This window comes from Moschus berezovskii, chromosome 4 (genome assembly GCF_049115385.1).
Source record: "Moschus berezovskii isolate FMDL1 chromosome 4, NW_MosBer_1.0, whole genome shotgun sequence".
In the NCBI taxonomy this organism is placed as follows: domain Eukaryota; kingdom Metazoa; phylum Chordata; class Mammalia; order Artiodactyla; family Moschidae; genus Moschus; species Moschus berezovskii.
The window spans coordinates 2,166,352-2,192,149 of record NC_142463.1 but is presented as its reverse complement, the minus strand read 5'-3'; the positions used below and the strand labels follow the sequence as shown (position 1 = coordinate 2,192,149).

General features: G+C 56.9%; 1 protein-coding gene across 12 annotated transcripts in view; it reads right to left on the bottom strand.

Annotated features, from left to right (window-relative positions):
- Positions 1-2,400: 2,400 nt before the first annotated feature.
- HDAC4 (histone deacetylase 4) overlaps positions 2,401-25,798 on the bottom strand; it is a 288,194-nt gene continuing 264,796 nt past the window's right edge. For all 12 annotated transcript variants that reach the window (XM_055401686.2, XM_088835054.1, XM_055401687.2 and 9 more), the window contains 5 exons: positions 20,353-20,471; positions 18,818-18,951; positions 8,525-8,609; positions 7,447-7,588; positions 2,401-7,102 (listed from right to left, as the gene is read on the bottom strand). In XM_055401686.2, the coding sequence (XP_055257661.1) occupies positions 7,063-7,102; positions 7,447-7,588; positions 8,525-8,609; positions 18,818-18,951; positions 20,353-20,471 (520 nt within the window). In that variant the 3' untranslated portion in view covers positions 2,401-7,062. The remainder of the gene's footprint in view (positions 7,103-7,446; positions 7,589-8,524; positions 8,610-18,817; positions 18,952-20,352; positions 20,472-25,798) is intronic.

The window sequence follows — 25,798 nt, the reverse complement described above, 5'->3', positions numbered from 1 at the left end:
CTCAGACAGCAGATAAAGGGTGGACACGGGGAATGCTCCACTGCTTTAGTTTCGTGCACGAATCCCAACACTTTCATGAATCAAAATGCACACTTTTCATCCCGTTTTCCAAACTGGAGCTTGCACTACCAGCAGAGAAATAAAATATGTTGTTACTTTTAAATTCAAACCAAGACAATAGTTTAAGCCCACTACGGGTGTATTTTGAACAGAAATACTAAGTGCACTTTAAAATTAAACTCCGAGGTTTAAACCATGTAATATTACCGTTTCAGTTTTGGTTGAAATATTTAGCTTCATTGAGATACTGAATGGGAAACTTGTTCCTTTTGTAGCTGTCCCCTTCCAGGGCTTACTTTTTCCCTGTAGGCAGTGTCACCAACTGTGAAAGAGAAGGAAACCAGATGAAAAATGAGACCTCAGCTGTGGCTGGACAATGTTAAGGAACTGTCCGTTTTTCAAGCGTGGTATGGTACTGTGTCATGTTTGTGAAAAGAGTCCTTATCTTCCGGGGATGTCTACTGAAATATTTACAGGTGGTGACGTGCAGTTGGGATTTGCTTCAAAGTCGCGCTGTCTGCGGGGAGAGGTGCAGACTCCACAGGCGTGGGGTGTCTGCAGGGAAAGGATGAGTGGGGACGTGTGGTCCTGGGACTCCTCTTCCTGCTGCCTGTATCCGGCTGGACGCCCGATCCAGTCAGTGCTGCTGGAGGTGGAAACCCGTGAGCTGCTATGGGGAGTGCCTGTGCTGACTTAACAAGAGCTGACACCTTGCAGGGCCAGCAGCTCCCCTGGAGAGGGAGCCCCACGATACCCAGGGCAGCGCGATCTGTGGAGGAGACCACCCGGTGACAGCTGCATGCCTAAGTCAGGAGGGCTGGGCGGTGCACGCGGGCAACGGCCACTTAGTGAACGAGCATGTGGCCCTTGTAATGAACTCGAGGTCTGTGCACGGGCAGAAAGTGACAGGAAAACTGAAAGCCGCTCAGTCGTGTCCAACTCTTCGCAACCCCATGGACTACCCATGCAATTCTCCAGAATACTGGAGCGGGTAGCCTTTCCCTTCTCCAGGGGATCTTCTCGACCCAGGAATCGAACCGGGGTCTGCTGCATCGCAGGCGGACTCTTTACCAGCTGAGCCGCCAGGGAAGCCCCTAAGGTGAGCCCAATAACACACTACGGATGAAAAAGGCGTTTACAGAAGATTCTGGCACCTTTGCACTAACTCCTACTGCTACGGAGATAAAAACACGGACACGAAATCCACGCCCCGATCCAGGGCAGCATTTACCCAGGGAGGGCAGGGGAGAGGATGCTGAGCTGGTCTGCGTCCTCCATGTCTATTTACCAAAACGCTCACGGCAAAGTACGACTGTGTGCTTACCCTGAAGAACGGGCAGGCATACATGTGTCATTTTCTCTACTCAGTGCAGAAATAAATCTGAAGAAAAGCTGCCCTCACGAATCTCCTTGCCTAGAGCTTGGAAAAGACACACTCTTTCAAGGATTCTTTACATCTGAGTCTGTTTGGAAAAGAGAATTCCTATTGGAGTAAGATTCTCTCATTTTGCGTAAATTAATAAATATGTTTTCATAAATACCAGCTTAAGTATGAAAAGACTCAAGTTACACTGGAGCCTCCTATCTCTTCACACTGTCTGCATCAGTCAGCTATTGCTGCAATGATGCTGCGTAACAAATATCCCCCCTCCCCCCAACTCAGTGACTCCAGCTCCTAGGTTCTCGCCTGGGGGCAGCTCTGCTTGTGTCTGGAGGTGGCTGTGCTCCACAGGTCTCACTGGGGGCCTGGAGGCCCCTGGGTATAGCATTTGGGGTTCCCAGAAAGCAGACCCTGGGTGGGGTCTGGTGAGCACAATATTTTTTAAGGAGCATCCTTGGGGTCGACAGCTGAGATTGGGTGAGGAAGAGGGAGAGCCCAGCTCGGGGCAGGCTGAGGCGCTCCTGAGTTGTTCTGTCTGGGGCCAATGGGACTGGACCCTCCTCCCCTCCCCCAGTTATGTCACTGGATGCGAGCACCTGGGGAGGGGTGTGATGGGTGGGGAGGTACGGTGGCCACGGGGAGGTGGCCGTGTTTGCAGGCTCACAGCCTCAGGGACACAGTGCCGAGCTTCAAAGAGGCCAGGCCTCTGGTCCTTTCCCTTCAGCCTCGATCCCCTCCAAGGCTGTTTCCAGACCAGGATTCTGGGGAGAAAATAGAATTGCTGGACTTGAATGACTGGATATTCAGGTGGAGCTACGTCTGTGGGCCATCGGTATGGCTGGAAGGCGGCAGGGCTGCTGATGGGCTTGTGGCCAGGTGGCCCCCCGCCCGCCGCCCCTCGCGGGGACCCTGGCACAGAACCGGCGAGCACGAGAGCACACGGCAGAAACCACGGGGCGGAGGGCAATTAATGCTCTTTATTTACACCACAAGAGTGACAAGTCGCATGGTGAGGTACAAACACGGGACTCCGGTGAAGTGGAGCCGGCCGTCAGGGGAGGACAGCGCAGTCGGTGCACACCCCCCCACACAGAACGAAACGAGAATGAGAAAACCAAGGACAGGGTCTCCAACTCCACTGAGAAAGGGGAAGGGCCCCGGGAAGGCCCAGACAATCAGGAGAGAACGGACGCGACGTTGCAGAGGAGACGGGTCTCTGCCGCCCGCGTGGCGCCCGCAGGAGCGGAAGCGGGCGTCGGGGGGACGGGAACGCGTCCCCACCGCGTTTTCTGCGACAGACCGTGAGGAGCTCTTGGGTGAATAGGGTCAACCCCCCTCTTATACAGACACATGATAATATGTTTGTCATTCTCATAAATTGCAAAATAGCACCTCCACTGTGGAGTGCACACACCAAAAAGAAGATTAAAAAAAAAAACAACCACAAACAGAAAATGTCTGCTTTCTTTTTCCTTCAATAGGAGGCTTTTAATCATGTCAAAGACACAAAGTGAGCTGAGCTGTGAAAGCTCTGCTTCATTACAAGGAAGAAATGGTGTCCTTTCGATGCAAAGTATGATTTTAAACCACAGTGCAGCACAGTTCGTGACTGCTGAGTGTCAAGGGAAATCCTAGCCGTACGTCACCTAGAAGTCAGGAAAAGTAGGCTAGGCTGTGCGGAGAGAGCCGCAGGGGCCGCGGCTTCCCTGGGGAGCGGGGGACCAGGGAAGAAACCCAACGGGACAAGTTCCTCCAGAGCAACCGCGGGAGACGGGCGGTCCACCTCGACCTCTGCGTAGGCTCCCTAAAACACTGTCTCCACATAAATACAATAAACTCTATTCTTGGTATGCCACAAGTGCTAGATAAACTTTTTCTTAATATGACAAATGTTTAAGTAGTCCTTTTATTTTTTTCTTACAATAAAAAGTACAATTTCTTAAGAATAATTTCAATAAGACGCAAACGTTCCCCCCTCCCCCACTCTCCTTCAAGGTTTTGTTTTACAGAAAAAAAAAAAATCCCCATCTTTTGTTGTCTGCAAATGCCATGGGAGGGGAACAGAAAGGCATTTCTCCTCTTCCCCAAGCTGCCGCGTTTGCGTGCAAAATCCGTATACAATATAAAGACATGCCGCTCGTACAGCCCATGCAACCTCCAGGTGTAGGAAACTTAAAAAAATATATTCATATGTATTTATATATATATTTATATATGTATCAATGCCCGTAAAACACATGGGCCCAAAAGTCTACAAAAAGAAGAATGGAATGAGCGTGTGGCTGTGACCAGGAAAGAAGGAATGTTCCGATCGAAAATTAAAAACAAGAAACTCCATTGCTTAGTGCTGCAAAAATCAGACATGCTTTCGTGTCAGAATCGGTACAAAACGGTCCTTCCTCTGGAAACAAACTTGGAAAGGAAGTCAAGAAAAACCCAAACACTTTGACAACGTGGCCCTTCGGAACCGGAGGGGCGGCTAGTCCCAGGTGGCCGGGGGGTGGCCGGGGGACGGCTGCCTGCTGGTGGGGCTCGGGCGCCCTGAGGCGCAGCTGGAAGGCCCAAAGGGCAGGGGGACACCACGAGTCCCGCGGCATCACGGGGTTTCCTGCAAAGGGGTATAAAGTGCTCACTTGCTGACCCCCGGCCAGTGCCCCCAAGGCCTCTGAAAAGGAACAAAAAGGCTAGAGGTCCAGGGACCACAGCGGGAAGGTGTGGGTGCCCTCCCTGAGGCGGTGGGAACTCCAAGTGGACCCTCCGCCCTCTGCCCCGGATGGCTGGTTGTGGAGAAGGGCTGAGTGTGTCTTCAAAGAAAACAAAAGGCTACACGGTACTGCTTTAAGCACGCTGTGAAGCTGGAGTGAGCTGACAAATGAAAACGGCCCCCATCGGGCCTTCTGCAGAGGAGGTCTCTGTTGGACGAGATTAGAAGTAAACCCTTCCAACAGGAACTTGGCCACCAAGGTCACCTGTTATCCCATCACCTGTAAAAACGTCAGGTGATGCATCTCTCCCCAGAAGCCACGGCCGGCAGGAAGTGGGTAGGTGGCGGGGGGGTCCCAGGATGCCAGCAGAGACAACTGGCTGGGCCCTGCCTCCACTGTGGGGGGCTGGGTGCCTCCAGCTGCCCCCACACTCCAGCTCCCCCACCAATCTGGGCCTCAGGGCAAGGGGCCAGGAGGAGAGGGGACACCAGACATGGCCAAGGCCTTCCTGTCCTGCTTTTGACCACTGTCCTGAGTCTAACCAACAGCAACCCGATGACCAAGCCGGTCCAAGAATCTGGACTCTTTTGGTCCCAAGCCTGGCTGCGTCAGAGTCTCTTCCAGAAGCTACCCTGTAAATGTCACCAGACTCAAGACTTGGCTGGGGTTCCCTACCCGTGGGCAAGCTGTGTCTGCGTTTCCTCAAGTCAGAACCTGATGCACACTCTGGAATGAAACTGGTGGCTTCAAGGGCTGGAAAATGAGTTACCACTAAAAAGTGATCCTTTTCAGTCACTGTCAAAGAGAAAAAAAAGAGCCAAGGATAGACGTCCTGATGGGGAGTCTGCTGTCCCCATGGGGTCGCCAGGCAGCGAGGGTCCAGGCTCCCCACGGCCACAGGCTTCAAAGTTCAGGCCTGCTGCTCCCAGCCAGGGCCCTGCCACATGGCTGCCACAGAAGAGCCTGGGGAGGGTGCACAGGCCCCCTGGCCCCACGCGTGGCCGACAAGTCTACAAGCTCTTTGGAAAAGCCAAGTGAAAAATGCTGTACTGACCACGTGGTCAGAGATGTTTACACGTGAAATTAATGGATGCTGATGGCCCGTGGTGGCTGGCAAGCCCCTCAGCTCAGCGCTGCGAGGATGCCCCCTGCTCACAAAGCACGGGCAAAGGAAGGCTCCACGCTCTATGTACAGCCACAGGCGGGACCAGGCGGGCAGACCTCAGACCCTGCTGCACGCTTGGTGCTCACTCTGAAAATAAACTCTGTGCTCACTGTACAAAAATAAACAAAATGAAGATAATAATAAAAATAAAAAAATACCTTCCAAAGTTAAAAAAAATGTACAAGCAAAAGTTTAGAAAGGAAAAAGGTTGACATTATTACCATTCAGAAAACTACTAAATGGTGAGAAAAAATGTAAAATTCACAAAACAATGCTTATTCTGGATCTTTTTGTGAAAAAAATTCATACAAAATCAACAGCAAATTGATATCCTTTGCTATAAAAACTTATCAGGTACACATGTGCATGGAGGCTTGGAGTGGGGAGGGGTCAGGTCAGAAAATAATTCAGATGAAGGTACAATCTTGCAGGGCAGGTGTCCCATGGCGAACCTGTGATTGAAAGCTCTCCAATCTGGAGTTCAGAAATAACATGAGCTTCAAACTAGATCCCTTTCCACAAGCACCTTGAGAGCTGAGTCACAAGCCGTTCATTCGCCAGGGACCTTTACAATCTGCATTTATTTTATATATATATATACTTTTTTCTATAAATGCATTATAAATATTTTATCAAGATTTCATAAGAATCAAGTTTCTTAGCTTGGAATACATTGGAATATATATTATACATATATATATATTTATTTTTACCTAAAATCTTAAGCAATACTTCATGCTACTTGCTTTTAATAAAAAGCATTCCGATCGTAACACTGAAAGTGTGCCTAGGACATGCTTCACAACCAAATGGAGATGCTCGATTGTTATATGACGTACGAGAAAAAGAACACTTTGGATTCATTTAAAATTTGTTGGACTTCGAAACCAACAGTATTTGCCACCATTTTGGAACTACCTCCATTTTTCTTCAACAGCAATAAAGCGAAACAGGGTGGCAGGACCTCAGCCCTCCAGAGCTGCTGGCCGTGGCGGGACCACTTGTGAAGCGCCAGGCCAGTGCGAGCCGGCCTCCGGCCCCACCGGCCACAGGGAGCGGTCCCACCGACTCCTGCTGTTTATTTTTCTTAAGGCATTGTTCCTTGGACTTCGGAAAACCCAGCCACAAAAATCCATCAGAGCAATAAAAAAAAAGGCACAAACGCGCATCTTCCGTCGGCTTTGAGAAACCAAAGCCACACGGGCTCACATTTCTGCTTTTGTCCAGTTTTTTTTTCTTTAAACGCTCGCCCGCTCCGTGTCCCAGCCCCACCGCGCACCCGGGGCGTGCAGGGGCAGGCCAGCGCCGGAGCGGCTGACTTTTCTCTGAAAAAGAAATAAGCTACAGGATGAGTTGAGTGGTTTACACGGAGACTGTGGAACTGTGGGGAATCACCAAACCGTAAGCACCAGTTTTAATCAAGTTTGTTTTGTGTCGTGAGAGCTTTGATTTCCATTTTCTTTTCCTCGGGTCGGCTCGCTCGGCAGGGCAGGCGGCTCTGCCCGAACCCCGCGGGCTCCCTCCCTCCGCGGCTGCCCTGGGGGCCCGGAGCGCCCGCTCCCGCACGTCCGTGTGTCCGCGCGTCCCGGCGTCTGCCCGGGTCCGGCAGGCAGAGGGCCGCCGGCTGCGGCTCGCCCCGCCGCGCCCGCGGGCTCGGAGGAGGCCGGCAGGACGCAGGGCGGCAGCAACTTTTCTCGGCGGAGCTTCAAGACGAAGACAGACAAACAAGAGACCCGCAGCTGCGGGAGCGGCTACAGGGGCGGCTCCTCTTCCATGGGCTCCTCGTCGGGTCTGTTGGGGCGGGGAGTGCCACGTGGGGTGGCAACAGAGGGGAGGGTGGGTGTGCGAGGTTCCTGCCACCCGTCCCGACCCCGAGCCACCCCGCCCCCTCAACTCCCAGCGACCCCCACCCCTCCCCTAGGGAAGTGTTCCTTCTGGCCCAGACGCCCTTCAAGTGTTTCTTGGGCTCTTGCATCTGCAAAGAGGTGGCTGTGCAGTCTGCCCTGGGGCCAGGGTGAGGACACCCACTCCCGGCCCTGCTGAGCCAGCACATGCGCCCGAGACACCCGGGAGCAAAGAGCTGGCTCACCCGCAGATGGCAGCAGCACCCACGGCCGGCCAGCGTCCCCGCTTACCTCTTCTCCTGGGCCTTCACGGCCACAGACAGCGAGGCCATGGCAGTAACAGTCTCGGCTTCCTCGTTCTCACACTTCTGGGCCTCAACCAGGGAGTAACCCGCGGTGGAGGCGAGCCTCTGCAGGGAGCGCCAGTACTGGCCTGCGAAAGGCGGGGGTGACTGCTCAGATACGGGACCCCAACCCTGTGCTTGGGCCCACAGGGCTCCAGCAGCAAGCACCCATCGCTGGAGACTTCAAAGTCTCTCCAGAGACAGAAGCCACGAGATGGCCTGGTTAGAAACTCACAGAGGGTGGGAGTCTGGAAAAGTTTCCTCGTGACCAGGAGAACCGGACCCTTCAGGGGCAGGACACCTGGGTGGGGGTGGGTTCCCAGGAGGGTCCCTCCCTCAGGGTGGGGCAGCTGGGACTGGCACTTCCTGACTTCCAGCTGGAGTCCCGAGATGATGGGGGTAGGTGCAGGCAGCCTCCTGGTGTCTCCTGGGCCTGGGGCTCCTCATTCAGGAGGCCAGGAGCTCAGTGCACAGCAGGGAGTCCCTGGGTCCCGCCCACGGACATGGACACTCACAACTGGGCCACCCCACTGCCCCAGGACGAGGGCGGGGCAGGAGTCCCTGACTGTGTGCAGCCCCTAGGCTCCTGGGCCCGGCCACTCGAGGGGCAGGGCTGGTCTCTGGACCAAGGGTGCTCTGAACTGATGGAGCGGGGTCCGCTGGTCCAAGGGCAGAGGCCAGTCCCGAGGACACAGGCTTCGGTGCAGGTCCCAGCCTGTCAGCAGGGAGCCTGGAGAAGGGACCTCACACACCCCCTGAACCACAGCACTTTTGCCCCACAAAGCAGAGCTGGTGACCCGGCTGTGGTAGGTTGTTGGGATGTTAATAGGGGTGAGAGGAGAGTCACTGGCTCATCACATTCGCCCTGAAAGCCAGGTCTGAATACGCGGGCCTGGGGATGCTGCTGGCGGTGAGAGAGAAGCAGGGGGTGGGGGTCGGGGGCAGAGCCGGGGTGGGAGAAGGGCTGTGGAGTCGGGCCCCTCTCTTGGGGGTCTCCCTGCTGAGCCCTGGGCCACACCACTTACTGTGGATTTCAATGACCTTCTCCATCGACCGCACGGCATTGGCGTTGGGTCTCTGCTGTAAGACCTTTTCTGGGAGAGGATCGAGCTGGGGACGAAAGAAGAATACACGGTGAACTCGAGGCCGTCAGTAGACTCCCCGTGCGTGTTCAGATGGGACATCCGGATTATAGAATCCCCGTGCGTGTTCAGATGGGACATCCGGATTATAGAATCCCTGTGCGTGTTCGGATGGGACGTCTGGATCAGCGTCTCCCTCACGTGCACGTGCTAACAGAGAAGACAGCTTGAAAAAGCCAAAGGTGGTTGTGGCATTACATAAAGTTTTCACAAAACTAGACTTATTTTCCTTAAGGTGTTTCCCCTAAGAGGCTCTCGGAGTACGTTTGTGGGTGCCTGTGTGGGCAGGACACTGGCTGGTGTCCAGAGGCAGCTGGCGCAGAGGGGTGGCGGCGTGGGCTCCACCGCTGGATGCACGGCACAGCGTCAGGGGAAGGATGATGACTTTTCGGAAACATCAGTTTCATCACACTTGTAAACAAGGGTTTTACAGACAGGGCTTGAATATCCCCACTGTGGGCCTCCCTGGTGGCTCAGCGGTAAAGAATCCGCCTGCCAGGCAGCAGACGTGGGTTTGATCCCTGGGTCAGGAAGATCCCTTGGAGGAGGAAATGGCAACCCACTCCAGTATTCTTGCCTGGGAAATCCCATGGACAGAGGGGCCTGGTGGGCTACAGTCCAGGGTGTCACAAACAGTCAGACACGACTGAGCGACAACCACATCTGCCCTTCAGGGTTTTCTCCCAGTGATCAGAGAAAAAGTAGACAGAAGGGTGTGAGCATCTCTGCTCCGAGCTCTCCCTGAAGTCCCTGCAGCGGGTGGAGTGGGGAGGCGAACCCGGCCCGCCTGTCTGATGGCCACGGGGCGCACCGGGTGTCTGCCGCAGAACGACCCAGCACTCGGGGTTACACTGATCACAGAGCACTTGCTTCTCACAGACGCACTGCAGCTAGCGTCCAGTGTGTTTATTTGCTGAACAGGCAGCCCCGGCTCCAGGGCCCGGCCCGTTCCCTGTCGACCTGCTTTTTCTTTACTTTCACTGACTTGACATCGTTGTTACTGTTCCCTGGAGTGCCTGTTGATTCGGGCTTTCCTGCACTGACGCCCCGTCTTCCTCAACAGACAGCTGCCTGGGCTGTCGTCCTTCTGCCTGAAGCCCCTCCTGCAGTTTCCCTTGGAGAAGGTCTCATGGGTCGAGCTTTCCCACTCTATTTCTGTATCCCCACCCACGCCCAGCCCCGCGCTGACAGTCCTGCTGGGCCTGCGGCTCTGGGCTGGCAGGTTCTTCCTCCTGACACGGAAGGCCTCGCCCGGCTGTCTTCCGCTCCCTTTGCTGTGAAGCGGCTGGTGTCTGGCTGACGCTGCTCCTGGCGGTTGCCTGTCTGCTCTGAGCTGGCAGGTTCTTCCTCCTGTCACAAAAGGCCTCGCCCGGCTGTCTTCCGCTTCCTTCGTTGTGAAGCGGCTGGTGGCTGGCTGATGCTGCTCCTGGCGGTTGCCTGTCTGCTCTGTCTGGCTGTCTTCCGCCCCCTTCGCTGTGGAGCGGCTGCTGTCTGGCTGACGCTGCTCCTGCCGGTTGCCTGTCTGCTCCCTCGGGCCACTCACACAGTTTCCTGTCTGTCTTTGTGGTCTTGCAGTTGCTCAGGTGAGCTTGGACGCAAGCTTTTTCTTAACTCTCTGGGTTGGGCCCCCTTGCCTTCCAGAGCTCGGGATGGTGCCTCCGTCCATCACGAAAGGTCCTGGGCTGCTGGCACTTTTACTCATCCACTCCTCACTCCGGTGGGGACGCTGGACAGACACACAGGCCCCCTTCTGCCCCTCGTCTCTGGGCTGTGCCCAGCCTCATTCCTTCCGCTGTTGCTTCCAGTTTGTGGGATTGCCTGGTGGCTCAGTGGTAAAGAATCCTCCTGCCAAGATGAGGGTTTGATTTCTGTGTGGGGAAGATCCCATGGAGAAGGAAATGACAGCTCACTCCAGTACCCTTGCCTGGAGAATCCCATGGATAGAGAAGCCTGACAGGCTACGGTCCGTGGGGTGGCACAGAGTCAGACACAATTGAGCACACACACATCCCTTCCAGGTTATTAGTCTTCTCTCTAGCTGATCTCACCGAGTTTCTATTTTCTGCTAACATGTTTTCATTTTTAGAAGTTCCATTTGGCTCTCTTTCAAATATCCCATTTCAGTTTCAGCGATTTCTGGGTCATCATTCATTAGTATCTTACTTTTAATATATTAAACATGATTACTTTATCGTTTAAAACTGAAATGAAAAATTAAGTTAAGTTCTGGTAGGGCTGGTGATGAAAATCAAAGAGGAGGCACAGATCAGCATGTTAGGATAAGAAGGACCATGGCTACAGGAACAGTAAAGATGAAAGACAGTACAAGAACGCTGTTAACTTCAGTCAATAATTTGGAAAAATTGGCCGAGATAGAAAAAATTCCTGGTAAAATGTAATCTTCCAAAATTTACTCAAGAAGGGATTAAAAAAAAAAAAGAAAATCAGTCACTTAAAAATTTTACCCAAAGGAGACCCATGGCCCAGGAAAGCCCTTTCAGTCAGGATTATTCTGACCCTACATTCACTTTTATAGAGAAGAGGGTACTCCCAGCTGTCCATTGGTCTGTCTATCCCTCCAACCATCCATCATCCATCCATCCATCTATCCAACCACTCATCCATCCAACCAACCACCAATCCATCCATCCACACATCTACCCATCCATTCAGCTATCCACCATCTATCCACCCACCCATCCATCCATCTATCCAAGCATCCACCATCCATCCACTTATCCAACTATCCAACCACTCATCCATCCAACCATCCACCAATCCATCTATCTATCCATCTACCCACCCATCATGAGGAACGCTGGGCTGGAAGAAGCACAAGCTGGAATCAAGATTGCTGGGAGAAATATCAATAATCTCAGATATGCAGATGACACCACCGTTATGGCAGAAAGTGAAGAGGAACTCAAAAGCCTCTTGATGAAAGTGAAAAAGGAGAGTGAAAAGGTTGGCTTGAAGCTCAACATTCAGAAAACGAAGATCATGGCATCTGGTCCCATCACTTCATGGGAAATAGATGGGGAAACACTGGAAACAGTGTCAGACTTTATTTTTTTGGGCTCCAAAATCACTGCGGATGCTGATTGCAGCCAAGAAATTAAAAGACGCTTACTCCTTGAAAGGAAAGTTATGACCAACCTAGATAGCATATTAAAAAGCAGAGACATTACTTTGCCAACCCAGGTCTGTCTAGTCAAGGCTATGGTTTTTCCAGTGGTCATGTATGGATGTGAGAATTGGACTGTGAAGAGAGCTGATCGCCGAAGAATTGATGCTTTTGAACTGTGGTGTTGGAGAAGACTCTTGAGAGTCCCTTGGACTGCAAGGAGATCCAACCAGTCCATTCTAAAGGAGATCAGTCCTGGGTGTTCATTGGAAGGACTGATGCTAAAGCTGAAGCTCCAATACTTTGGCCACCTCATGCGAAGAGTTGACTCACTGGAAAAGACTCTGATGCTGGGAGGGATTGGGGGCAGGAGGAGAAGGGGACGACAGAGAATGAGATGGCTGGATGGCATCACTGCCTCGATGGAGGTGGGTTTGAGTGAACTCTGGGAGTTGGTGATGGACAGGGAGGCCTGGCGTGCTGTGATTCATGGGGTTGCAAAGAGTCGGACATGACTGAGCGACTGAACTGAACTGAACTGAACCCACCCATCCATCAATCCATCCATCCACCCATCCACACACACATCCATCCACCCAACTATCCATATATCCATCCATACACCCATCCAGCCATTTACCAATCCATCCATCTATCCAACCATCCACCAATCCTTCTGTCTATCCATCCACCAATCCATCCATCAATCCATCCATCCACCCATCTATCCATCCATTCACCCATCCACTATCCATTTATCCATCCATGCACCCATCTAAGCATCCACCATGCATCCACTTATCCAACTATCCACCCATCCATGCATCCATCCACCAATCCATCTATCTATCCATCTACCCACCCATCCATCAATCCATCCATCCACCCATCCACACACACATCCATCCTTCCATCCACCCATCCACCACCTATCCATTTATCCATCCATACACCCATACATCCATCCAACCATCCACCCACCCATCCACCAATCCATCTGTCTATTCATCCACCTACCCATCCAACCATCTACCATCCATCCAACCATCCACCCATTTATCCATCCATGCACCCATCCATCCAACCATCCACCCATCTATGCATCCATCCACCAAACCATCCATCCATCGACCAGTTCATCTATCCATCCATCTGTCAATCCATCCATCCATCAATCCATCTGTCTATCTATCCACCCACCCATCCATCCATCCACCAATCCATCCACCATCCGTCCATTTACCCATCCATGTAGCCATCCATCCATCTAACCACTCATCCATCCAACCATCCACCCATCTGTCCATCCATCCACCCATCCATCCACCAATCCATCTATCCACCCACCCACCCATCCAACCAATTCTCTCCCCCAAAATAGATTGGAAAAACATGGTCTAATAGAAAAATGGGCAAAAAACCTGAAGAGAAAGGCTGAGTGGCCAAGACACCCATGAAAAGGTGCTCAGCCTCTGAAGAACGAGGAAGTGACCCCCTGCTGAACTGGGTGCTGTGTTGTCCTGCAGACTGGCAGTGTCAAATGTGAGATGCCATGTTGCTGAGGTTGGTCCCCCACTACTGAGGGCCTGAGGGACAAACACTCAGATGCCACCTCGTTGACGTGGGACTACCCTCCCTCCACTGGGATCTGCCTCAGGGATGCAGTTGCCCTCTGGCCACGGCTGACTGCACAGGGTGGGACCCTGATGTAATTCCCAACCTGGGCCAACCCGGTGAGTCCCAGGCCAGAGAGCAGATACACATGGGGAGCCCTTCCGGGAACCTGCAGGCCCCTGTGAAAACGGGGTGTCCCCATGAAGACGAGAGTGTCCTTAAGCACCCAGGTCAGCAAGCCACCAAGGGCAGGGCCCAGGTCCCTGTGGGTAAGAAGCTGGAGCAGAAAACACGCCTTTCAGGTTTGGGGTCCTCACTGTGGCATAAACAGCTGTGGCCTTATTGTTGCAGCACAACTCTTGATAGTTTGCTATGATTTTATCCCTTTTAAGAAAAAAGTTCTTTAGAAAATAATTCATTCCATAAACTGCCCATCACTTGAAGGCAGAGGGGTGTGTCAGAGCATGGTACCAGGAATTTTCTAAAATTCCACCTGGTCCTGCTGCTCCCAGTCCTGGGGGGACCCCCACGTCTAACCTCCCCAGGGGGCCCTGGACATGGATGGGGGCTGACCCTCCAGGGGGCTACATGGCCCTCTTCCAGCACCTCTACCTGGGTCACGTCCAGTGAGCACCACATTGCCGTCTGCCCCCACCACCATTTCTGTGGCGACTCCCCGTCTCCAGCCTGGGCATCAGTCTGCCCCAAGCACGCATCCATCCTCCACATTACACACAAGGGCTGGGCAGCAGGGGAGGCTCTAGCTCTTAAAATATATAAATCTCTCATTACTTGGGGTCTTATTTTTCATTTAATAGACATCACTGAGCAGCCCAGGGAGAACCAACCACTATCCATCCTACAAACTTAGAAAACATCAGGGAACAAAAGAGACAAACTTCTGCCCAGCCTCACAGAGCAGCAGCCTGGGTCTGTGGGGCCGGCTTGGGTGAGGGGTGACATTCACGCAGGGGCCAGGACAGTGGGCCACAGGGAAGGTGGGGAGAGGGGGCCAGGCTGTGCTGAGCAGGGGAGGGGCTGGGGGGCAGGTGTGACTGGGAGCAGGGAATCGGGCTTGGCAGAGGGATCTGAGGCACACGGAGGCGTCCGGTGGCCCCAGGAGGAGAGCAAACCAGGGCCACCATTCTGCTCTTGGCCCAGCCGTGCGAGCTCGGAAAGCCAGGCTGTGAGCCTTCACTTGCCTGCCTGTGTCTGGAAGGAGCCAAGCTGGGGAGGCTTTGAGGACTTCTCGGGTGGCTCAGATGGTAAAGCATCTGCCTACAATGCAGGAGATCCAGGTCGGGAAGATCTCCTGGAGAAGGAAATGGCAACCCACTCCAGTATTCTTGCCTGGAGAATCCCATGGACGGAGGAGCCTGGTGGGCTACAGTCCACGGGGTCACAAAGTGTCGGACACGGCTGAGCGACTTCACTTTCACTTGGAAGAGAACAGTAACGCCGAGTCCGAGTGACAGACGGGAGCCCCTAGCCGCTCTGGGGCATGTTCACTTCACGTGTGTTCCACGTCACAACCCACGACCGAATCAGAAAGGGGGGTCGTCCTGAGTTCGGCCTTTAAAAAGCCAGCCTTGGGGAAGGTGTGCAAGAAAACCCTTGTGCAGAGTGCCGGGTGTAGGTGTGGCTTTCTACTCTGCAGTTTACAAGAGCTCACATCAGACCCTGAGCGAGCAGAAACCAGAGGTTACAGCACCAAAGAAAATGGTCCTTACAAAATCCTGGCCGAACCCAGGTCAGAGTGTCATTTTCCAGAAGAAGAAACTGCACTTTGGTGGGCATCTCTGGGCCGCCGGGAACACGAGAGATGATGGAGCCCGGGCCCCCAGCCCATACAGAGGGGCTCACGCCAGGTCCCGCCGCCCGGCCACCCCGGCAGGTGCCCTGGCCCCCGCGTTCTTCCCAAGGAGACAGACGAGGTCCCCTGGGGCCCCTGGGGCTCTCTGGCCGACCGCATCCCCTGCCCGAAGGCTGGCTCTATGATCCCCTCTCCCCGTCTTGAGGATCCTCCGGGCAGAGGGCCCTGTAGGACTCGGCGCAATGGGGGCCCGGGGGCTGCCCCAGCCTGCTCTCCCGCGTCTTCTCTTCTCTCTCAGCCTCTCCAGGACCGCTTCCAGAGATTGGTTTCTGGTTGGCCTCCTCTCCTGAGTCCTCCAGCCTCAGGCCCAGCCGCAGCCTCCCTGCTGGCTCCCCTGGGGAGGGGCCGGGGGCCGCCTGTAGTCACCCGTGACTGTGGTTCCCACCTGCTGGCCGAGCTGTTCCGGGGACCTCAGGGAAGCCCGCTTCCGCCAGGGCCGGCCTGAGCCCTCCCGGGACATCCCCTCCTCGGGGTCCCTGCGGGGCTGGGCGGTGAGTGGGGTCCCCTCCCCCGCAGGAGGGTCTGCACGTCTGTCTGTCTGTCTGCTCAGGCTCTGCGGCCTCAGTGTGTGGACTGCATCTGGTGACAGGGCCGGACTTAGCGATTATCTGGGGCCGGCCACATGGCGTTTCCTGAGCCTCCTAGTGATGGCGCAGAGGCTTGGAGGATGTGGCTGGTTTTCAACAGTTTTTAAACATTAGCGAAAATGAACCACATGGCGCCAAAAAACCGCAACTCCTTCAGACAAAGGTTAAAAGACTGAGGCTCCGTTGACAGGACAGCGGAGGGCGTGCACCCAGGATGGCGGGGTGCTCCCGGGGCCCCTGAGGTGGGTTCTGGTCCCCCCTCGAGCTCAGCTTCTCATCCCCCGCAGCAGAAGGCCCAGGCGCTCCAGGGTGGGTCCCCTCTTGCCCGCAGAGGGTTCAGGGCCACTTCTTCGGGGGAGGGTGGGGAGCTGACGGGTACGCTGGGGGCACAGCTTGGACACGCAGCCCACCTCCCCGACCCAGCACAAGCCGTGTCCTGGAAACACGACTGGGGGACAGCCTGCTCCATCCTCACGGCCTGCGTGCGGCCGCTTTGGTGAGGTGACCACAGGTGAACCGCAGCTGGCAGGGGGAGCCTGGCGGGCTGGAAGCTGACAGCGGGCTTGGTCAGCCCTGCATCTCCTGCGTCCACCCGCCGCTTCTAACCCCCTGGGGCCACCTCACTCTGCGCCCTGGCAAGGCAGCGCAGCGGGACAAGGGAGGGACACTCCTGCGGCTGCTGGCCACCTGATCCCCCACCACCTCCTGCCCGGTGTCTTGAACTTGGGCTCAATGAGACGGTGCCATTTGACCCCCAGAAGCTGCACAGCTAAATAGAAAATGGGGGCGACCTGTGACAGGGGAAGTGACTCCCACCTGCCCGGGGCCCCGCCCTGGGCTGCAGCTCTTCGGCACACCACCCACCCGGCTCCCGTAAGTGACATCTCACTGTTGCCATCCCCAAGGGCTGCAGATGGAATGAAGCTGAAACTAGTCAATACAATGGCTTCACGTTCAATAGTCAATTCACACAACTCCAGTTCAGTAGTCAGTATGATGGCTCTTGGGGTGAGGCAGCCCCTCCAGGCCCAGCCCCGCATGCGCCCCTCTGCTGACCCCCATGGGCGGGCGCCCCCAACACTGGCTGTGCACAGTCGGCTTCCCCCACCCCGAAGTGAGCCATTACCGCACCCGGCATCAGCCTCATCAAAGGCCGAGGGGTGAGGCTCCCTCCAACTTTCCGGCATTAAAAAGATTTTTAAGAGACCTCGATAAAACTAGGGCTTCCTGCTTTTTGATGTGTTTCACCAAAGGAACACGTTGTCAGAAGAGCACGAGCAGCTGAGCTGTAAGAAGAGTTCTCTACCGCTATTTTAAAATAGCTGGCTCTCAGAATCAAAAGCCCTCAAGATGTGTTGAATATATAAATCAGCTGCCTTCTCCTAGTAAAAGGGGTGGGGGGATCGCTTTATGGGAAGAGAGGAGAGGTGAAGAGCCCTGCACACTCTGGAAAGCAAAAGCAGGCGGGTCTTTGCCAGATAATATCCAGACGTGTTGCTAACAAGCGACCAGAGAGGGGGGATTCCAGCAGGCCCCTGGACCCAGGTGTGACTTAGATTACAATGGACACCATCCAGGACACACAGAGGTTGTCAGGAGTAAAAGAGCCCTCCCAGGTGCCTGCCCACCCAAGCTTACCACCTCCACCCCTGTTGCCAGCCAGCGGCCTGTCCCAGCAGACAGCCAGGGAGATGCGCCCGGGTCAGGGAGCACAACCCTGGCCAGGGAGCATGCGCCCGGGCCAGGGAGCACAAGCCCAGGTCAGGGAGCACAAGCTCGGGTCAGGAAGCACAACCCTGGCCAGGGAGCACACGCCCGGGCCAGGGAGCACACGCCTGATTCAGGGAGCACTGCAGGCAGGCCTTACAGGTAGCCGCCCTGAGATTCTGCCTCTTGCCCTCCATGCCGGGGGTCTCAGATCCCCGCAGTGAGCACCAGGTAACCCTGACCCTACTGAGAGAGGGTCCATGCACTCTGTGGACATGGAGAAGCCCCATTTCGTCTGATGGGTCCTGGAGAGGGGAGCAGCCTCCAGGTGTCCCTGGGTGGGCCTGCGCCTCTCTAAGGCCCCCACGAGACCCTCTGTGTCTGGGGAGTGTGGACTCTGGGCCCTGTCCTGCAGTGGGTCAGTTAGCGACCCGGGTCACTTGGCCAGTGCTGCCCAAACACCAGCGGTTCTTTCCTTGGCCCCTTACGGCAATGCCGTGGGAAAAGCAGTCAGAGAAAGCCATGTGGTGGGTGTGGGAACCACCCACGCTCCCTTGATGGGGTCAGGAGGCTGGGACGTGGCCTCTTGTCCAAGGCCATGGATGCATTTAAAGCTTCAGGAAGAGCTTGGTTCTGAAATCCAAGGTGGAAGCTACAGAGTGGGTTTCTGTCATGAACTTCAGATTCTCAGAACCGACCCAGGCAGTATCCCCACCCCTGTCCTCCCCCCAACCCGCTCCCCGCCCCCAGAGGCCGGGTGGTTCTGTCCACCAGGAGCGCCAGTGAGCGTGAGCATCCTGGCCTGATGGCATTTTAGCCTGGAAAGCTCCCTCCCAGCGGGCCTCCCTCCATGGAACCCTGCCAAGTTCCCTCTGAGCCCCGCTGTCAGGCCGGGCTGCTGAACCCAGCCCTGGGCGTCGCCCAAGGGTTAGAGCAGCAGGAGAGCCACAGGCACCCGGGCCCACGCCCCAGTCCCCGAGATGGCATGGGGACACCTCCCCCAGGACCTGCTTCAGGACGTCCCAGAGAACCGACCATCCGCGAGGAGGAAGCCAGGAAAAGGCGTTCCCGTGAGAGCCCCACGTCAAGGTGAGCGCCTCTAAAAGACAGATGCTGAGCCGTCTGCTCAGGAGACACGGCTTCTAACTGTCCCTTTGCCCACCCACTTCCGGCCACAACCAGACAGTCCTGTTGGGCGGGCAAGCCTCCTCTTGGACGCGAGTGGCACACGTGCAGGCCGCGGGACAGCGGGCAGGGCGGGGCCCTCCTACCTCGTCCCCTAGCAGGGCAGAGACGCAGGCTTCTGAGGCGTCACAGATGGCTGTGAGATCGTGGCCCCCCTCCAGTGCCAGGATGACCCGGCCGCCGGCCAGGCCCATCAGCTGCTTCGTCAGGTACCCGAAACCTGCAGGGGACACGGGAGAGGCAAGTGGCGGGTGAGGCCGGGCCGCGGCGCCAGCGCCTGGCAGCGGATCAAAGCGCCCAGGGTGCATTGCATCGCGTTACTGAGGGCCCGGGACTGGCACTCAGACACCTAATGGAAGCCAGGCTGGCTTGTGATAAATTCATCGGAGGATTTCGGCTTGGGATTCCTTTTGATCTCCGTGGGAGTAGGAATTATGGTTTCGGGGCTTTGATTTTATAATGCTGCAAATCATCTCATTCGGGGGTGGGGAGGAGCCCCCATCTTGCCTGCCGAACCACAGAAGCCGGGAGACAGGAGGGTGGTGGGCAGCTGCTGGGGCCTGGCCACGTCTGTCCCAGAGCCCAGGGCGTTCCAGTCGGCCGAAGTGTGGGGCACAGGTGTGTCAATACACTCATGCGTGTGTCACCACCACGTGCGCCCCTCTAGGGCCCTCCTGCGCCTGCACCTGGCTTTCTTCAGCAGCCACGGTCCCTGCACTTCAGCCCAACACCCTCCCCATGGGGAACAAGAATGACCCTCCTTGGGGAGCCAGGCCGCCTGACCCCATTCGTCGGCAGAGGCGGGTGTTCGGCAGAACAGGACCGAGGCTGGACTGTGCCCCCGGGCAGCTTTGGGTGTCAGCGAGGCCCTGGGGCCCCCCAGCCTCGGTTTCGTCTCCGATGGCAACAGTGACACTGGCTTGGAGGGGACTGCGAGGACCCCAGGAAACACTCAGGGCGTGGGCCCCCCTCGCTGGGCGTGGAAGACACTGGTGCCGTCTGTCTGGGACTCAGCCTCCCGGCTCCCTGCCAGGCAGGTGGACTCTGCGAGGCTGTGCTCTGTTGCTGGGCTTCCTCTTCGCTGACCCACGTTCTCCCCACGTGGGGGCGGGGGACAGGCTCCCCTGACAAGCCTCCCCTGTTCCCCTGGAACCCCAGGCACCCAGACCACTGCAACCCCCAGGTTGCTGGTCGGGGTGGGGGCGTCCAGGCCTCTGTAGCTGGTGCCAGGGTGGGGTGGGGGGCGCTGTCACCTGCATGGTTTGCTGAGACAGAGAGGACGCACAAGTCTCTCCTCCCCTGACTGGAGTGAGCCTGCTCTCAGCTCTTCCTGTCTTCACAGTGTTTAGGGCCGGCCCCCCCACAGGCCCCGCGTGGGATGACAGCCCTCAGGAGGAGGGGGACCTGGCCCCAGCTGACAGCAGCAGCGGGCAGGCCCCAGGCTTGCTGGCCCTCTGGCTACACACCTGCTGCAGGCCTCATGCTCTCTGGGGAGCCGGTGTCGTGGTTTTAGTAAGATGTCTTTGAGGTTTTGGGGCTAAGTCTCCTTCCACAGCCACCAGAGGGGAACCTGGTGCGCGCGCGGCCCGTCTGATACCCGCCGCCCGCAGACCTGACTCACACTTGGCGGAGAGGTTGTAGCCTCCGAGGGGCGTGGGGTGGCCCTCCACAGCATCGAAGCCCGAGGACACCAGTACCACTTCTGGGGCGAACTCGCTGGCGATCGGCATGACCACGGTCCTGCTCGGGGCGGAGGGGGAGACGCCGCGTCAGCCCAGGGCGGCAACGTTGCTGGCTGCCGGGGCTTCCGGCACCGCCCAACACCGGGGACCCGGGGCCGGGAGGGTTGGGGTGCCCCACAGCCCACGCCCTGGCCTTCCACGACCCCAGCCCCTGAGGCCATGCCGTTGGCTGCGACAGACCAAACCACCCTGATGGGGTGCAGGAGGGACGTGTAAGGTTAATTAGAAAGAAATTCAACACTTAGGATCCCTAAAGAGAAAACTGATGTGCCAGTTTAAGAGAAGCAAGCAACTGGTTAGAAGTATAAACAGACACTGAGGAGGTCGGGCTGAGTTACATTCGGGAAACAACGCAGAAAAAGTGAGGGGAAACTCCTGTTAACACCGCTGCCTCAGGAGCGCGAAGCCTGAGTGTACGGCTTGGCCTGGAAATCTCGCTTCCTGCTGAGACAGGGAAGACTCTCGTCCAGTCCAGTGTCTGACCCAGAGTCAGCCTCACGGGCCAGCAAAGTCCCCCGACTTTCTGTCTTCCTCCTGCCTGGCTCCTCACGTCTGAGACACACCCCTGCCCCCACCAGGTCTTCAGAAGGTTGCATGAGAGGGGCTCAGCGTGCTGGGCATGACCAGTGGTCCCCGCCCCTCACGGGCTGGGCCCCAGGGCGCACCACGGCCACGGGGCACCCCCTGAAACTCCACAGGCTCTCATCAGGAGGACATGAAATCACCGTTTACGACAGCAAAGTCAACTCTGGAAGATGACAACTTTGGCCAAAGAAACACAATCAGTTCAGTCCAATTCAGTTCAGTTGCTCAGTCGTGTCTGACTCTTTGCGACTCCCTGGACTGCAGCACGCCAGGCCTCCCTGTCCATCACCAACTCCCGGAGTTTACCCAAACTCACGTCCATAAGAAACAGAATGCTCAGTATTAAATACTTCTTCATCTAGGAACTATCCTGGGTCGCAGTCCTATTGAGAGGTCCCTCTGATTTCAGGTGGGGGAGGGCTGAGAACCTTGGAGAGCCAGACACAGGTGAAGACCCAGCCCCTGCTCCACAAGATCTGCAGTGAGGAGCCAGGAGGCCCGGCTGGACTCCCGCGACCATGCACGGCCCAGAGGACGTCCGCCTGCGATGGGTCAGGTGCTGGGAGGGTCTACCACCAAGACTCACCGACTTCACCCCTGGCCCTTCGTCCACCAGGAAACCCCCTTCTGGAACCAGGGAGTCACAGGCCAGGTGGGCCTTTCAGTAGCTCGCCGCTTCTATTCTTTCCTCTGAGGCTATGCCCAGTTCAGTTTCCTCCTGAACAGCCTCTGTGGAGCTGACGCAAGTGCTCTCAAGGACTCAGGCTCTGGGCCTCGGGGGCCACCCCTCAGGGCCCAGCAACACTGCATGTGGATCAGACCAGGGGCTGACAGCGTTCCTGCCGAGGGCCAGGGAGCAGACACGTCCATCTTTAGGCCACTTGACTTAAAAAACACAAGGTGGGGCTTGGCCCCTGGGCTGCTGTCCACCAGCCCTGCCCCAGACTCCTGCCATTCCGACTGCTAAAGCTGCTCTACGCGTGACACCAGCCCCAGTTCTGAAAGCTTCTCTGCGCCAGAGGGACGAGCGCTCACAGGAACTGGAGATGCGATGTAGAGAGAGCACGGCCTCTTTCTGGCTGCACCACACGGCACATGGGATCTTAGTTCTCCGATGAGTGGTCGGACCTGTGTCCCCTGCACTGGAAGCGCAGAGCCTTAACTGCTAGACGCCAGGGAAGTCTGCGAGCGCGGTCTTCTCAACACAGCACAGGCATCAGAGCAGGCCCTGGGGCTTGTGTGGAAATTCCTGGTCCAGAGTGGTAGGATGGCAGGGGGCCGCCTCGGGATCCAGGAAGAGCCGTCTGCTCTCCCTCCACGCCCGGCAGCTGTGTCCGTCCCACCAAAGGCACAGACCACCGTTCCCCCTGCGAGGACCTGGCAGGCCCCTCTGCATGAGCCCTCATCATTCCAGCAAGGCTGGTTTTCAATTATTTTTCATGAAGTTCTTGTCACATAAACTTTGTCTTTGGGCGGGAGACCGGCTTCGGCCGCAATCTTGGTAGGGATTTTAAAGCCAGCACGGTGTTTCATGAAAACCACAGACATCTCAAGCAGACGCTGGCTCATTCAGAGAGCTCCGGCAGACGTTCTGAAGCAAGTGCATGTGGGCGCTCTGCTGCTCCGCTTTGAAGTATCGCGGAGCGATCTCATTTCTAATCCCCCCACAAAATTGAAAAAAAAAAACCAGCCCTGTGAAAACCATCATTAAAGGAGGCGAACACCGAGCGGGTCCCTGGCGTCTGTGCTCGGTGTGTGGCTTTGCCCCAGAGCCAATCACAACAAGTTGTAAAGCACGGCTGATCCCACGAGTTGGCGTGTGGGTGTGGGTGTGTGGTGTGTGCATGCGTGTGTGCAGGGTCTGGGGAGGGGGGTTGGCACACTGTCCAGGCGGGAGTCTGAGCACCTGGGACAGCGGATGTCTGTGTGCACACCCTCCTTTCCTCTTCCTGACTGGGACGGTTGACGCTATAATCCCGAATGCTTGCTACAGTAAGAAAATCTGAAATGGTGCTGTTTGCCCGGCGTGTGCTGAGTGGGTGTGAAACACACGTTTTTAGTATGCCCTAAGGCCCCACTCCAGTGTTCTTGCCTGGAGAATCTCAGGGATGGGGGAGCCTGGTGGGCTTCCATCCATGGGGTCACACAGAGTTGGACACGACTGAAGTGACTTAGCAGCAGCAGCAGCAAGGCCCGAGAAATGTCTCCCCTTGACGGGACTCGGCTTCCTCGTGGGTAGCAGAGGGCTGGACGCGTCACTACTGACCGTCTGCCAGCCTGCCTTCTGGACCTCCCAGCATTACCCCGCCTGGGACCCTCGTGCCAGAAGCAAGCTGCCAGCCCAGGACCACTTAACAGGTGCTGCAAAGAAAACGGGAAATTGCCTGGTGTTTTATTTCTGGGATGAAGTTTTAATGAGCAGTTTAGTCTGAAAATAACAAGATCTAAATAGCTGCTGAAGGCCTTCCCTCAAACCGCTGCTCTAAGGTGAGCGGGTCTAGGGTCCTTGGCGACCTTCAGCAGGACAACCGAGGACAGCGGGAAGGGCCAGGAGCCTCCAGCGCAGCAGACCGCCAATCGTCCGCTTTCAGGGAGGAAACCCTGAGAGAGGAGGGAGCCAGGTGCAGCTATGGACGCGGGAAAGTGTCGGGGGGAGATGGTGACAGGGACGAGCAGGAGAGGGCCTGGGGCCTCCGCGCCCCGTGGGGTGGGACGCAGCCATACAAACCACCCGTGCAGCTGAGCTCCTGGCCTGTGATGCCTGGGACCCAGCCCAGTGCCTCCGCTCTGGACACACGCTCTACCCACCCCTGTCCTTTGCTCGCTGGCCAGCCCACACCTGCAGCCAGGTTTCTACAGGGAAAAGCCAGGCCGGGCGCCAGGGGAGGGGCACGTGCGGCAGGCTGGATGACAGGGTGGAGGTCGCCGACGGGCCAGTTCCCACTCAGACCAGCCTGGCCACTCTGTGAAGGCAGCAGCGCCCGGGGGTGCTACGGGGCCCCTGCAACTCTCAGAACCATGTCTTATCAGCCACACTGTAGCCTTGCATGGCCAGACTCTGCCGTGCCAACATGCCAACTCCCAACCCACAGTGAAATCTAAATGCACGAGCTGATTAAAGAGCTGGCTCCAACTTCTAAAAAAGAAATGATTTCTCGATACACCACCCAACTGGGGCCCGCACAGATCCACCAGTCTGGAGGTAAATGCCAGCTGGGGGCACACGACCTGGTGGCCAGCGGGCTGTGGCGTTGTGTTCGGGGGCTGTACCCACCGGTGCCAGGGCCTTGGCTGGAACCAGGGTTCCAGCTGCTACACTGCCTTTGGCTCCCTGCTGCCCCTCCGAATGCCCTGGAAGCACTGTCCATGCAAGCTGGCCCTAAACACCCCTCCCACGTGGCCCCCAGAGCCTTCGCCCAGCAGGCTTTCTTGTTCATGCTCACCCCTGTGTTTCTGGCTGCTTCCCCAGTTCACGTCTCCAGCCAGGAAAGCGCTCACTGGCTGGAGGCACCGGGCGGAGGACGCTGACCGTGGCTGGGCCCTGAGTCCAGACCTGGTTTTACAAGAGGTTGCTGCTGGGAGCCCGACAGCATGGTTCCAGGGACGGCGTTTTGATCATCAAAAACTTCCTTTTGTTTCTGCGGTGCAAGGGGGAGGTGTGTGCCCTCTGGGATCTGGAATCTCCGTACACCTGCCTAGAGGGCCTGGCCTCTGAGCCCCTGCCCTGGGGGTCCCGGCCTCTGAGCTCCTACCCTGGGTGCCTGGCCTCTGAGCCTCCCTACCCTCGGGGTCCTGGCCTCTGAGCCCCTGCCCTGGGGGTCCTGGCCTCTGAGCCCCCTGCCCTGTGGGCCTGGCCTCTGAGCCCCCTGCTTTGAGGGCTCAACCTCTGAGCCCTCTGCCCTAGGAGCCTGGCCTCTAAGACCCTGCTTTGAGGGCTCGGCCTCTGAGCCCTCTGCCCTAGGGGTCTGGCCTCTTGAGCCCCTGCCCTGAGTGCCTGGCCTGTGAGCCCCCGCTTTGGGGGTCCCGGCCTCTGAGCCCCTGCTTTGGGGGCCTGCATCCTCTCGAGACCCCACCCCCGCACCAGGACTGCAGGCCAGGGGCCCAGCACCTGCTCATCAAGTACCTGAGCTCTGCAGAGTCGGGATGGAAAGGAACAGTGATGACGGGAATGTGACTGCTTGGGCGGGGCCCTCCAGCGGTGATGCCACAGCCTTGGCCAGGCTGAAAGCTGCCGAAGGCCACCCCTGCTGCTGCCTGCCCCCCACAGGCCCTCCCCCCTGCCCCCCGACCCCCACCAGAGCTGCTCCCCGAGGTTTGGCCTCTTTGCTCTCTGCTCGCCAGCGTCCATCTGCCAAGGTATGGACGTCCCTCCTCCCCACCCCCAGCAGGCTCCTGGGCAGCGGGCGGGCACCTCGCCACGCCGGACCCCAATGTACTCTCGCCCCCTCCCTGCCCCTGCGCTCCAGGCCCCGCCCATCAGCCCCCAGGAGGCCTTGTGCTTGAAGGCTCCACGACCGGCCAAGGGTGCGTCCCCCGCCCCGACACCACAAGGCCCCCACCCGAGGGCAGGAGGACGCCGCACACCATCAGCACAGGCCCGCCTCACCCAGGGCCCTGACTCCTACGAGGATAGGCACCACGCACCCCCCCACCTGTACACGGGCGCAATGACCGCGGGCTAATCACCGCACTACTTAACTCTGAAGTTTTACTTCTATATTTTGCTTCTGAGATCACTGC